This window comes from Mus caroli, chromosome 8, assembly GCF_900094665.2.
Source record: "Mus caroli chromosome 8, CAROLI_EIJ_v1.1, whole genome shotgun sequence".
NCBI lineage: Eukaryota > Metazoa > Chordata > Mammalia > Rodentia > Muridae > Mus > Mus caroli.
The window spans coordinates 96,891,442-96,906,421 of NC_034577.1; the positions used below are offsets into that span (position 1 = coordinate 96,891,442).

Genomic DNA, 14,980 nt, shown 5'->3' on the forward strand with positions numbered 1-14,980 from the left:
TCTCTGACCCCTAGTAGAGGTGGCTCTCTGACCCCTAGTAGAGGTGGCTCTCTGACCCCTAGTAGAGGTGGCTCTCTGACCCCTAGTAGAGGTGGTTCTCTAGAATCAAACAGGTCTGGATCTCCTCCTCATGGAACAAGTGGGTTTCTCTGTATGACACTGGGAGAAACGTTGGCTCTATGCCAACCAGAAGGCAAGAAACTGACAACTGGTACCAATCCTTGGTCTCTCAGTCCCCTTGGTTAACTATACTTAATGTCCATTACTGAGCCATTAATCCTTTAACCCAAAAGTACTCAAGAGGAGCATCTTTAATTGTGGTGTGGAGATTTGGGTGAATGTCTTCAGAATAAAGTCTGTTTTTGTGTTACCAAACTGCCTCTACCTCTCAAGGTCGGGGGTTATAATTGCACACCACTGTACCCAGTGAAGAAAAATAAATTTCCTTTTTGGTTGCATATAGGGACTATGGGTATGGTTTAGTCGGTAAAGTGCTTCTGTGCAACCATGAAGATCTGGGCTTCAATCCTCAGGACCCATACATAAAGCCAGGTACAAAACCATAGAAACCACAACCCTAGCCCCGGGAGGAAGGAAGGAGAGGATCTCATGGACTTCCCAGCCAGTCTGGCAAGCTCCACGTCTAGTGAAAGACCCTGACTCAAAAAAATAAGATGAAGGAGCTGGAGATGTGGCTTGGAGGTGAAGAGTGGGCACTGCTCTTGCAGAGGACTAGAGTTCCAGCATATACATCGGGTGCTTCAAACTGCCTTTAACACAAGCTCTGTTAGAGCCAGGGCCCCCTTTGGACCCCACAGGCACCAGTTACTTGCACATAACCCCACCTCATATACACATAGTTGAAAGTAGTAAAAAGAAGTCTTTAAAAAAAATGTGGAGTAATAATCCCAGCACTTGGGAGGCAGAGGCAGGCGGATTTCTGAGTTCGAGGCCAGCCTGGTCTACAGTGTGAGTTCCAAGATAGCCAGGGCTATACAGAGAAACCCTGTCTTGAAAAAAAGAAAAAAAAAAAACCCAAAAAAACAAACAAACAAAAAACAACCAAAAAAAAAAAAGTAGAGTAAAACTGAGGAAAATATCCAACAGTCCTGGTACTCTGTACATGCATACGTGGGGAAGTTGCACCTACATACACACACACACACACACCATAAAGTTTTAAAATGTGCATCTAAAGTATTATATGAGGTATATAAACACTAAAGAATTTGGTGTCTGGAAGAAAAAGCAATCCTCCAGAATTCATTTCCTGTGAATACCAAACCAAGAACATATTGCATCCTTTCTTTTTTCCTTTAATGATTTTTTTTATTATTTATTATTTATTATGTGTCCGTCTGTGTGTCTGAATGTGGATGTATGTACTGAGTGCAGGTGCGTGGGAGGCCAGAAATGATGTTAGCCACCTGATGTGTGCTGGGAACTGAACTGAAGAGCAGCAAGTCTTCTTTCTCAACCACTGAACCATCTTTCCAGCCCCATACTCTGACACAAGATCTCAACTATATAGCTCTGGCCTGTCTGGAACTCACTTTGTAGACTGGCCTTGAACTGCAGAGCTCTGCTTGCCTCTGCCTCTCAGTGCTAGGACTAGAGATGTGCACCTTCACACCCAGCCCCAGTACTGTTTTTACATTTAAAATTTGTCTTAGGTTTTTATTTTATTTTATTTTATTTTATTTTATTTTATTTTTGGTTTTTCAAGACAGGGTTTCTCTGTGTAGCCCTAGCTGTCCTGGAACTCACTCTATAGACCAGGCTGGCGTGCGCCACCACTGTCCGGCTTGTTTTAAATATTTAATGACAAAGTTTTCCCTTCCCTTCTCTCCCTCCAGTTTTCCCCATGCACCCATTCCTGAGGTCAGCATCGGTGGCCTGTTTCCTGAGGGTGTGTGTAAACAGACCACCCGCTAAGTCCATGTTACCTTTTTGTGTAGGATTCAGGGCTTGTCACTTGGGTAACAAATGTAGGAACTCTTCTCTGAGGAAAACTATTTCTTCTGCTCTCAGCACTCCTCAGTTGCCAGTCAAAGGCTGAGGCTTCATGAGAGCTCCCGCTTCAATTGGTGATTCAGGTCCAGTTTACGCAGCCATGCTGATGAGACTTCATGGGTCTAACTGCTGACATTGCTAGATGAAATCTCACAGCAAACTTCCTGTTCCTCTAGCCCTTACAATTTCCCTGCCCCTTCTTCCACTATGATCCTAGATAGAGCCTTAGGTGGCAGATTTGTGGCATCCATCAGTTGAGACTGAGCCCTATTTCATCTTTGAAGGAAAAGAAGACACGATAGCCCACATTTCTCAAGTTGAGTTTGTTTTTTCCATGTCTGAGAAAAATTTCAAGCGAGAACAGCTCAAGTCCCTGTCCCTTTTGGAGTCTTGTAAAGTTGAAAGTTGACATTTCAAAAGTCCCCGAGGTACCAAGAGGTAGGGCCTCCCAACCCCAACTCCAGTAAGATTCTGAACAACAGACACAATTGCTCATGGATGTGTATTTTAATAAAAATAATTCTGTCAAAATACAACAGGAATCTTTTCATCTCAAGTACAATTTACTAGGATGTTTGTGTTGGAATTCTGTCAACCCTCTCACACCACAAGTTTCATGCTAATGCCGAGTATCAACTTGCAAGGACAAAGGCAGAGCCAGTGTGCACACTGTGGAGGATGCCGGTTTCAGCTGTAGTTGATAATGGAGGGAACCGATGCAAAGAGGTGGGCACTGGGACAGCCAGAAGCCACCATCTGGCCACAGGTCCAAATGCCTGTGATTGGTGGTGAAGTAGGGCTTTGCTATCCAGCTGCCTAATGACATGCATACCTGAGTTGTGAGCAACCAAAGGAACGTTCAGTCCCAACAGTCCTCTGCCTCATCTTTGTGCTTAAGGACTGGGAAGGTGCTGGGTAGCCAGGCAGTCCTTACTTCTTTAGCTTGTGATGTTCTGCACCCAGTCTGCACCTAGCCACAGACCCTCGGAGGAGGGGATTGGGGGAGAGGGACTCTGAGTCATCTGCCAACTTGGCCCTTGCTCTGCAAGGAGCTGCCATCTGTGCCTCCCAGGGAAAGTGAGCTAGGAAATGCTGCTACCTCAGGACTGGACAACCCAACCCGGCCAGGTCCTCCTTTTGCACACCAGGGTCAGGTCCAGTCCTTTGCTAAGTTGCTTCCAGGAACTGCTCCCCACTCCAGGTTTCTGGAAATGGGCTAGTGGGATTGGGGGTGCATACAGGTCTCCTCTGGCAGCAGGATTGGACTAATTACTGGCTCCAGCAGCTTGATTTTGGCCCTCCCCACAGCTTGTGGGACAAAGGCTTATGTCCCCAAAGTGAGCTGTCCAACTAGGACAGAAAGCCTCTCTGGAGAGGAACAGAGTAAACAACTTGGACTCAGCTGAAACAGTGAGATAAGGCACAGAAAATGGGGAGGTGGCCATGGGTACTGAGTGTGAGCCAGGTGGACACACAATCCCGTGCAGCACACAGCAGTCCCGAGCCGTCCAAGGCCCTCTCAGCCACTCCGCAACCCACGTCTCAGCACCCATCCCCACCCGTCACACCACTAAAGGTGCCAGCTGCTCAGGCACTGCTGAACTCACGCCAACCTAACCCCTTACAAAGCTCATTTGCCATTTTGCTTTAGGTCACAACAGGGCTTGTCTAACCCACAGGAGTAGTTTAGTCCTGGCTCTGCCACTATTTGCTGTGTGGCTTTGGTCAAATCACTTAATTTCCTGGACCTGTTTCTTTCACTGTAAAAAGAGAGGACTGGTGGAGAGGTCCTCTAAGTTCCACTGTTCTGCAAATGCCTCTGGTTTTCATTTCCAAATGAAAGGCCCGTCCATTGTTAACAGCCTGTTATTTCCAACCTGAGTTTGGAGCTTGGGTGTTCCAGCCTTGGACAGGATGAAATTTCCTTTACACAGGACAAGACCTCCTGACGAGCTGTAAACTAAGGCCCTGANAGGAACCAGGAAAANATAGTAGCCTGTAGGATTAGACCCTAAAGCAAAATTTTGGGAGATCTCAGTCAAGGCCCTACTTCTTCACTGACAGATGGTCTAACTCAATTTTGTCCAGCTGTGGGCCTTGTGAGGCCTGGTAGGCACAGAACATCTCGAGCCCTGCCACTGATTTCTGTGTCCACCAGCAGAACAAAAGCTTCCCCTGCCCAGATGCACTTGGAGACTGGAAACTCACTTCCATGCATGTGGCTTTGCCACAGTCGACCCTAATCTTTGCAGAGGTTTCCTAGGCTTTTCACTCACCCTGTGAAGCAGGTAAAATCCTGGCCCTTCTAGGTGTCCTCTGTATAGACCCTCCTCTTCCTTGGTAGACAGTCCCCTCCACAGATGGCCTACTCATGTCCTGGCAGCATCTCAGCCCTGGGATAGTGGGTTTTGTTGTTGCTGTTGTCCCGCCAGCTGTGAGGATCCTGTGAAACAGCTGGTGGGACATATGTAAGGCCCATGGAGTCTCCCCTTCCTAAGAGTCACTGGGGCCAAGCTGTAGGGAGCAGCCTTCCTTAAGCTGTAGGGAAATCTGGATCAGGAAGTCAAGGGTTCCATCCACTCTGGGACCAGTGATCCAAGAATCAGCCTCCATGAGGTACCAACTTCTCCACAGAAAGCATCAATCCCATCAGGGTTGGGCAGTGATGGTGAAGACTCCGGCAGGAAGAAAACAGCCCTGTCCTTAAGGGCCTCTGTCTTGGTAATGGCTTCCTCTTGGCAGCCTGGCACACAGCAGCTCTTGGGATGAAGGCAGGTAGTTTCCAGGCAATCAACTGAGAGTAATGAATTATTTGGCCATCTTAACAAGGGAAGGAGGGCATTGAGATGGGAGAGAGGGGCAAGGCAGGCAGTGAGAGGCAGGGTAGAGTGGTAGACAGCACGCTGGCTATGGACCCTGTGTTCCCTTGCTTTGCTGTGTGCCCCTGGCCCACCTCACTTCCCTGAATCCCTGAACCTGCAGTTCTTTTGTTTACCTATAGGGGGCCTAGAGACCCACACCTCTTGGGATGCTGCAAAACAGCTTAGTCTGACCTTGCCCACCAAACAACCTTCCCCAAAACCCATATTTCCTAGGCAGCAGCTGAACCTGAGGCTCAACAAAAGGGGAGCCTAAAATAAACAAATCACTTGATTGAAGTGACAAGAGATGATTCTTTTTTAATGAGTTGACTCAAATAAAAACACATGGCGTCTGGACAACCTCACCCAAGAGGTGCTGGACCACTAGTGCTACGATAAATACTGTGACTTTTTTTTTAATATATATTTATATATATTTATATATATAATCTCATTTGTTTGCTTTTTTACTTATGAAAATAATAAGCTATCATCAACCTGGATAGGCTTCATTACTAAGTTAGCAGACACCAGCTCAGCACAAACTCTCCCGAGATAAACACTGGTGGCTCAGTCAGGAGGAAAAAAAAGTTAAAAAAAACAACACAAAATCAAAACCAAAAAACCCAACCTCTCCTCAAAACAAAATCTCCTTTAAAGGAGAAGCTACCACATGAGTAACCAGCCAATACTGAGTCACAGGCTGCTGCATGTGGAAGGGGACAGGGAGGAGAGGACAAGGGAGGGAGGGAGGAAAGGAGGATGGACCGGCCAGGTAGGAAGAGTGAACTCTGCCCATGGCTTCCAGGTCTCTGTACCAGATGCCTNCGGAGGACAGGGCTGCTCCAGCCCTAGGGCTGAAGGAGGGCCAGCCAGAGCCAGCCAGGAAGGTCTGCTAGTGCAAGTAGTCATCGACTCTGGCAAAGGAGCAAGATCCCAGGCCTGCTCGGGCCATGAGCCGTAGACATTCAGATGCCTGGCCCAGGGCGAGCATCAGAGGAGGCTGCTTTGGCAGGTTCTGAGACTCTGTGGAAGAGATTATTACAAGGTATGGTCAATACCTAGCCAAGGACTTGGGCACAGGTCAAAATTCCTAACGATGGAGGGTGGAGTTAAAGCTATGGGCAGGACTCTGGGAAGAGTGTCAAATGTTTGAGTGTCCTAGCCACCAGGCCACCAGGCTGTGGGCCTGCTTTCATGATGGGAAAACCTGAGGACCTTGGCCTGCTCTAGAGCAAGGAAGCTGACCTGGTACGTTACGTGGCACGTGGCATTGAACTAGCAGCCAAATGACCTCAGCTGGGCAAAGGGAGGTTGGGGTTGGGACTAGTTCTAAAAGCCCAGGAGCCTCTGAAGGGTCTACGGCAATATTCACACCCATGGTTAGCTTTTACCTTTATTAGATGCACTCACCTAAAATGGCGCTGTTGAGAGCAGCACACACGGGCTCTCTCTGGATGGGATCAAGCTGATGACCAACTGGGCAGCTCCAGGGGTCTGAGTATGCTAGTAGGCTAAAGGCATCCTAAAGGACAGAGCACCCGTGAGGGGAATATAGCACACTATACACAGTTCATGACTAGAGCCCATTTTGGCCTACTCCTACTACCCTTAGATGTTCTCAGAGCCCGGCATCAGATAGGGACGGCTCTGTGCGAGCCTGCTTATCCTGTACCTGCAGCATCTCCGTGTGGGCCAAGTTCTTGCCGTACTCCCGGCCCAGCTGCTCGCTCAATGCCTGCAGCTCTCGGCCAAACAGGATGATCCTTTCTGTGGCAGCCTGGTTGCCCCCGCAGAGCTGCCGCCGTGGATGCCCTTCGTCTGCACACAGAGGCCAGCAGAAAACACGTCAGAGGGCAAATGAAGAGGGAAGGACTACAAGGACCCCATTAAGCTACAGCTTCTGAAAGGCAGGCAAGCTAGAAGAGCAAGTGGAGAAGCCTACATCTACCTGGCATATAGACCAGGGGCAAGACTTGAAAACTTCCCTCCTCCCACCCTACACAAATGCATGGTGCTAATGAGATCCACATTCTTGAACTCTCTTTAGCCATGAAGGATTCTAGTCTTGGCAGCAGGAATGAACCTTCCTACATAGTGGAATCCACCTTAAGGATGTCATCCAGCAATGACCAAGAACATGGTAGACTCAGTGAAGCTAAAGTTTCCCAAGCTGCCAGAGCCTGCCATCGTAGCCCCTCCTCAGAGGAAGTGGGCACTAGGACTGGATGCTGCCCTCTCAGGGAACACAGGAGCTGCGTCATCCTGAGGATCAGTACTTACCCATGCTGGACTCATCTGTCTGCAGGTCGTCATGCTTATAGGCCCCATTGACGATGCGTGTGGAGACGCTTTCCAGCACACCATTGGGATAGTGCTCTGCCTCCATCTCCATCTCGCTATCACTGTGGAGCAGGGTTGAGACAGGAGTTGGGCCTCCTTGAGGTTTTGTTGACCATTGCTTCAGGTAAACTGAAGTTTACCTGAGAGACCATAACGGGTCCTATAATGGCATCAAACTCAAGGTCTGCCAGGAACGTGAAAGAACAGGCCAAGCTTTCTAGAAGTCAACACTTAGCCCTTCGGCAGTTATCTCCGGGTGCCTGTCACATGATCCCATTCTTGTCCCAAGGCTGCCCTGTGACTCTCTCCTCACTGGCTCTCCTCTGAGGTGATACATATCTTCAATGTATCCCTCTCATTACTACCAACCAAACTGATTAGGTATCTCTGTGGCCTTGGCTGAGACCCAAACCAAGGTCAGCTTCTAGGCATGCCTAGGACCTGCTGAATGCTCTCTGGAGCTGCAGTGTACAGGCCAGTTCACATGGCTGTCCATGAGCCTGATCCCTAGAGGTTCTAACAGGCCCAGACCCCAGGAGGAGGCCCTGTGTAGGCAGGCCATCATGTTCAAGTCTGGCAGGGCTGCAACTCCAGACAAAACCAGAGCCAAGACAATTGACAGCTACATCTTGAATAGGGACAAAAGCCAGAACCAAGTGTCTGGCCTGACCCGTCAGCAGGTTCCAGTCCAGCCACAGACCTACAACAGAGGTGAGGGTAAAGGGCAGAAGGCAGCATTTAAAAGAGCAGGGCAGGTCCAGCAGGCACAGAACAGAAGCAGAGTGCAGAGAGAGGAGCAAGACAAGCACCTGGTCTCCTGGTTACTGGTACTGCTGTGGGGCTGGGACTTGGTAGAGTCTGTTGAGTTGGACTCGGAGTAATTGACGGAGGACGGGGAAGAGGAGGACGAGGAGGATGAGGACGAGGAGGAGGAGCTGGGTGCGGGGTATTTACTGTGGTTCTGTTTGTTCTTGGTGGACGCGACGCCATTGCTGCAGCTGGGACTGTCTGCTCCTAAGAGGCCAGGAGAGTCAGAGAACGGAGGTCAGAAATGGAGCCTCAGGGATTGCCTGTGTGGTCCCTTTCCCTTCCACCCAACCTAGTTGCCAGTTCTAAGCCCACCACAAGGAAAGGCATGTGGGATGGCCTCTCTTCCCCACACCAGCTCTTCCCAGCACACTCTGGAGAATGGCTGACCTGTGTTGTGTATATGGGAACTACTGGGGCCATGTCGGGGGCTGAGGCTGGGGGAGCCAGGGTAGCTGTCCTGGGACTTGGGGCTTCGGGAGGTCAGGCTGCGGACCTCACTGTCAGTGCCGTTCACCATCTCCACGAACTGTCGACACCTGTGAAGAGAGCAGAGCACTGATGCTCTGGCCTGGACCATACTAGGGGCTCTGGGTGCAAGCTGAGGGCCAGGCTCGGAACCGTAAACCTGACTTACTTGAGCATGAAGAGCAGGTTGGGATTATGCTCCAGCAGCCCAGGGTAGAAGCGCTGGGTTGTCTCAATGGCTTCACCCACCCGGCCTTCCAGCACCAGCTTCTGGATTTCTGTAGAGAAACACATGTGAGTGAGAGCTGAGACTGCCTACATATCCCTGGCCCCAAGCCTGGATTGTGGCCAGAGAGAAGTCAGGTGGGCTGGCTCTTGGCACCCTGCTAGTTGGAGAAGTTCACAGAAAAGGCTGAAAGAATAGAGTTGTCTAAGACCATGGCAGAGGCTGGTTTAGAATATGAGGGGAGAACAAGAAGAACTCAGCGCAGAGGTCGGAGGTGAGTCTGGAAGTCCATTCCTGAAGGGCATAGGCAGCCAGGGAGCTAGTGAGGGGAGACATCTTGGGACAGCCTGAGGAGGCCTCTTTAGAGAGGGCCCACATCTTGACAATTTGCAAATGCTGTAGTGTGCTCTCTACTGGGAGAAGAGGTGGACTACCTCACACCAGCATCTCTAACGATGGCATCTCTCTGGCCATCAGCATCTCTAACGATGGCGTCTCTCTGGCCATCAGCATCTTGCTATTGACTTCTCGCTTTTGTCCTAGAGCCTGGTGCATCCTGTTGTGATTCTGGGCCTGAGGCTCTCTCTTCTGAAGATCCCAAGTCAAGAATAGAATACCGTTCCTTCTATCTGGCTGACTACAGCTTGTTTAGGAAGGCAGAGACACATGCACAGACACAGACACAGAGATGATGGGCTCAGAGAAACAAAGGCAGGCATTCAGACACATTTACATGCACATAACCAGTCACCTACATTGTCCTCTCCTCCTCTTATCTTAACCGTGTGGGTTCTGTTCTCTATCCCACCCCTCCTTCCATTAAAATGTTTCAAACGCAAGGAATACTAGGAGAGCTGCCTTTGGTCAAGAGAGAATTGGTTATCTGCAAAGGGTAGGACAAGAGGTAGGAGCAGGGAGCTAGTGGCAACAGTCACAGAGCCTCGCTTCACCCTGTCTGAGCACGGAGTTGTCCTCTCTCTGGCTACAAACAGGCAGAACGGTTGAACCTCAGGACACAATGGCAAAGGCAGAGCAGTGCTCCTTTTGGGGATCATGAATAGGAGGCCAAGTAGAATTTAGGATTCAGGGAACAGGGAGAGGAAACAAACAGGGAGGAACAGGACTCTGCCATGATAGGACCAGGCCTATACTTGATTTCCAAAGTGTGTTAGGGAGGCTGCTCTGAGACCTTCTGAGGCCACTGGTTGCCCTTGTGTCAGTTTTATCTTTTTTTTTTTTGAGACAGGGTTTCTCTGCGCAGTCCTGGCTGTCCTGGAACTCACTCTGTAGACCAGGCTGGTCTTGAACTCAGAAATCCACCTGCCTCTGCCTCCCAAGTGCTGGGATTACAGGCATGCACCACCACTGCCCGGCCAGTTTTATCTTGAATGAAGGACAGGAGCAGGGACTAGAGCCAGCAAGTTGGTCTCCAGGATGGTACAGATATGGTGAGGCTGTACTCTTTTTTTTTTTTTTTTAAAGATTTATTTATTATATGTAAGTACACTGTAGCTGTCTTCAGACACTCCAGAAGAGGGCGCCAGATCTCGTTGCAGATGGTTGTGAGCCACCATGTGGTTGCTGGGATTTGAACTCTGGACCTTCGGAAGAGCAGTCGGGTGCTCTTACCCACTGAGCCATCTCACCAGCCCGAGGCTGTACTCTTGACAGACTAACCAGAAATGAGCTACAGAGTCAGGGACAGGTAAAAGGCATGAGGAGAGAAAAATTAACCTTACTTTGTCTGTTCTTTATGGATGCCTGCTCTTCCTGAATCGGGGTTTCAGTCATTCGGGCAAAAGCTGTGGCTGTGGAACAATACCCATGATGCACCAGGTAAGACGAGACCATGCTAGAAAAAAAGAAGAGCTCAAGGTAACACTCAAGACCCACATTTCTCATGGAGCACTGGAGGGGACAGACTACATGTGTCCCCAAGAGGTCACCCTACACATACCTTGGAATGACCTGGAAGGGGTAAAGAAAATAAGAACTTCCCTCTCTACCCCCAGGTCATACGAGTGGCTACAGTTCTGAGATAAGTTGCCCTCAAGCTCATAGAGATGGCTGACTTCTGAAATACTGCAACAAGCCCAGCTCTAGTCACTGAGCTTACCCACGGCTACCTAAAATGGCAACTAGTCAGGCAATGTTGGCAGCTGCCAGGATACAGAGGATGCCTGACACAGCCACACTTGACAGAACTACTAAACTTAAGCAAATGGTCAGAAGCACAGGGTGGTACTCTGGGGCTATCTGTACTAGTTAGAAATACCTGTGTCCCCAGTGAGCCTGCCCTTTGCTAGCACTGGCTCTAGAGTTATGGTTCTCTACACATCGGTCACAACCCCTTTGGGTGCTGCCTATCAGATATTTATATTATGATTTGTAACAGTAGCAAAAACATAGTTTGAAGTAGCAAGGGAATAATCTTATGGTTGAGGGTCAGCACAACATGAGGAACACATTAAAGGATCACAGTGTTAGGAAGACTGACAACCACTGCTCTAGGGGAATAGGAGGAATATGGGTCAAATTAACTTTACAATATACCATGTATCAAAGGTGCAAGAATTCAAGATAACAGGCTGATTTTGCTAGGGAGAGACAGGCACCTCACGGTTAATAGGAGCACAGTCTCTGTGGAAGGGCATAACATACAACAATTTAACCTCACTAAAGCTGGCTGAGCAATGCCATATGTACGTGTGCACATGTGTACATGTACATGCACGTGTACAAAGATGAGCTCTTCTGACCTGTGTGGACAGATGTGGCGAGAATGTTCTAAGGCTGTACGCCCGTAGCTGGCTGGCTTCCTATGTTTTAAGGGGTAAGTGAGGTGGTATAAACAGCAAATGTAACCTTTTTTTATACAATACACTCTTAAAAATCTGTCCACTCTTCTGTTATTTTGGTGTCAGTTTTTCAATAAAGTTTTAATTTGAGACAAAAATATTATACTCTTGAAGAGTAACTGTAACTATTATTATCATAAACAGAAGAACAATGTATTTTGGAAAAAATGGTTTAGATGGGTCCATATGAACATTGATAATTCTAAACTGCATTTTCTTGGGGCTAGAGAGATAATAGCGGTTTAATAGCAACCGGTGCTCTTGCAGAGGACCTGGATTTGGTTCCCAGCACTCATATGGTGGCTCATAGCCCATTTATTACTTCAATGCCAGATCAGATGCCCTCTTCTGGTCTCCACAAGTACCAGGCACATACACAGTACACATACATACCTACCTACAGGCAAAACACTAATACATAGATAAGAAAAATAAGTTCCTAACAGAATAAGCATATCTTAAATTAAGAACACTACTTTGGAAGACACCAAAGTAAACTTTAAGCCCTTCTTATTTCCTTATTGTTTCATATAGTAGAGTGTTTGCCTGCATGTAAGCATACATACTGTGAGTATGGCTGGTGCCTGCAGAGTACAAAAGAGAATGTTGTATTCTCTGGAACCCATCGAAAGCTGTCATGTGGATTCTGGGAACCAACCCTGGTTCTCTACAGGAGCAGTAAGTGCTCTTAACTGCTGAGCCACATCTCTAGTCCCAGAAAGTTTTTATATATATATATATATATATATATATATATATATATATATTATGAAAGTGTTATCTATGCCAGCAAAAGAACCAAGGGATGGGGATTCAGGTGAGCAGTAGTGTGGCTGCCCAGCATGTGCAAATATCTGTGTTCTATTGCTATCACAGAGAGGGGAGGAGGGGGAGGGAAGTGGCGAGGAAGATGATAATACCTGAGTCTCACCAGGGGAAGCCAGCCAGACATGAAGCTTGTGACAAGTCTATCTCCAAGATAACCCAGCCATTTCCAATATTTATAAAATTATGTGAAATAACAGGACACAAATTATACGCAGGTTTTAGCAAGTGCTGCATAAGACACATACAGGCACATGGATACATACATATAAACAAAAAACTTCCATGTGTTGAGCCCAGACCCTGAAAGTAACTCCACCTCTTCCCCAGCCCAACCAGAAAGCATACTGTGGGAAAAGGCATTGCTGTGGCCCTCAAGGAAGCAATTCTCACCTGCTAGGCTGGGAACCAGAGGTGGTCCTGCTGGTCTTCCCAACAAGGGTCTTGCTATCTGTACCTCAACCCTTCCTCAAGGCTGCTTTAGTATCCATCCCTCAAGAAAGGAAGGCTGAATACTGGGGCTATGATTCAGTGATAGTCTTTTCCTAGCATATGTAAAGCCCTGAGTTCAAAAGAAAGATAAAGTCAATGGAGGAGAAAGGGTGGAGCTGGGGAAGGGACTGAGACTGACTGAGACTGGATGGGAACCCAGTGTACATTGCACACCTACTCCTGGCCCCTCGTGCCTTTGCAGAACAATGGTCAGGGGTAGTAGAAGCCAGACCCTTCTCTACTCTTGGAAGCCAAGCTAACACCTACCTTCTAACAGGTGGGTGAGTAAGAGTCACTGCTTCAGCCAGGTATGAGGTTGGCTAGTGAAATAAAGACCCAAACTTGCCCTCCTGTTGGGAGTCTCAGCAACACTGGCTTCCAAGACAATTTAGAGATTAACTAACCAAGGAGCACGCTAGCTGGATACTGACTCTATAAAGTGACCTCAAGCCAAAGCCTTGCGATGTGAATTATTATAATTATTATTTTTATTAATGGCTTTTTGAGACAGGGTTTTTCTATATAATAATCCTGGCTATCCTAGTACTTTCTCTGAAGACCAGGCTAATGTCAAACTCAGAGAACACCTGCCACTGCTCCTGACTGCTGGGAATAAAGGCCTGTGCCATCACATTTGGCAGCAATATGGATTTTTCTAGCAGAAAAAAGTGTCCACAGAAGAATAAAACATAGTAGTTCTAGAACTTCTACAGAACAACCCTGCGAAGGAACACAGCTTTGCTGGTGATTTTTTAAAACGAGTTATTTCCTTCTGTTGGTGGTGGTGGTATTTGTAAAGACAAGGCCCTGACTGTTCTGGAACTTACTACTGTAGATGAGGCTGGCTTTAATCTCACAGATATCTGCTTGTCTCTGCTTCCCAAGTGCTGAGATTAAAGGTGTGCACCATCAGGCCTAGCCTGTGCTGGCGATCTTACAAACAGAAGTCTTGTGAGCTGGCTGAGGGGAAGTTTTTCTTTTAATTGTTATTATTTTGAGTTATATGTATGTATGCAGTCCCCTATGTGGGTTGGCACATGTGAGAGCATGTGCCGCGAGAGGCCAGCAATGTCAGAGCCTCTGGAGCTGGAGTTACAAGTGGTTGTGAGCCACCTGACATGGGTGCTGGGAACTGAACGCAGATCTTCGGCAAGAGCACTATGTATTTTTAACTGCTGAGCCATTTCTCCAGCGGCAGGCAAGGTTTAGCCAGGAGCAGCTCCAAAGCACAAAGAGTGATGTGCACTGACGGTGTGCACTGATGAGAGGGAGCATCAGCAGCTGAGTCCTCTCCAGTGCCCCAGGGGCATGCCCACCACTGCAACCGTCAGCAGGGTCACAGTACTGAGCAGGTCTACAGTACCATGGGGCCTGGGGGACGGGGGAGAACACTCACTTCTGCAGCACCGCCTGCCACTCGCCAAGCCGGGCACTGATGGGGAAGCCGTGCACAGTGCCCTGGACCTTGGCACGCCACTCCCGCATATAGTCCTCAATGTCGAACAGGAAGGGCTGCTGCCCAAAGTTGGCATCCACAATCTCCCCAGGTGTCTGCAGGCCTACAGTGGGGTAGAGGTTGGCCTGAGGAGAAGAATGAATATCAGTCAGGCCCCTGCGGGCAGCAGGCTGCCGGGCTTCTCTTCACTTCCATGGCTCTTGCCAGCCAACACTAGGACTGGAAGAGACTTGCATGGCAGGAGCAGTAGGGACCAATCATTTAGTCTACCTCACTAGCAGAATATTATACCCAAAAGCCTGGGGGAGAACAAAAAGAAAAGCAAGTAAGGCCCCACATGGAAAGCCTCCTTTGTTCTGCATCAAAGGCCACTATGTCCCCAAGGCCTGGGAACCCCGTATAGAACTCAGCCAAGGTACATAGTAGCAGACAGGGCTGTATGCCCTTACATATGTACTAATAAAAATATGCTATGTGGTCATTTACTACTTCTGGGAAGAGATGCAGGGCCAAGGATCCCTCGGCTACCAAGAGGTACATGAGGAAATGGGGTGGCACATGGGAGGAGGAACACTGCAGAGAGCAGGCAAAGATTTGGTGAGTTGCTCCTGGAGCTGGTAATGGAGAGGCT

The 14,980-nt window shown here is 48.4% G+C and overlaps 1 protein-coding gene across 3 annotated transcripts in view; it reads right to left on the reverse strand.

Annotated features, from left to right (window-relative positions):
- Positions 1 to 2,501: 2,501 nt before the first annotated feature.
- Ranbp10 (RAN binding protein 10) overlaps positions 2,502 to 14,980 on the reverse strand; it is a 66,417-nt gene continuing 53,938 nt past the window's right edge. For all 3 annotated transcript variants that reach the window (XM_021169300.2, XM_021169302.2, XM_021169303.2), the window contains 9 exons: positions 14,290 to 14,474; positions 10,458 to 10,570; positions 8,662 to 8,770; positions 8,415 to 8,563; positions 8,027 to 8,231; positions 7,158 to 7,279; positions 6,550 to 6,695; positions 6,288 to 6,399; positions 2,502 to 5,900 (listed from right to left, as the gene is read on the reverse strand). In XM_021169300.2, coding sequence (XP_021024959.1) covers positions 5,770 to 5,900; positions 6,288 to 6,399; positions 6,550 to 6,695; positions 7,158 to 7,279; positions 8,027 to 8,231; positions 8,415 to 8,563; positions 8,662 to 8,770; positions 10,458 to 10,570; positions 14,290 to 14,474 — 1,272 coding nt within the window. In that variant the 3' untranslated portion in view covers positions 2,502 to 5,769. The remainder of the gene's footprint in view (positions 5,901 to 6,287; positions 6,400 to 6,549; positions 6,696 to 7,157; positions 7,280 to 8,026; positions 8,232 to 8,414; positions 8,564 to 8,661; positions 8,771 to 10,457; positions 10,571 to 14,289; positions 14,475 to 14,980) is intronic.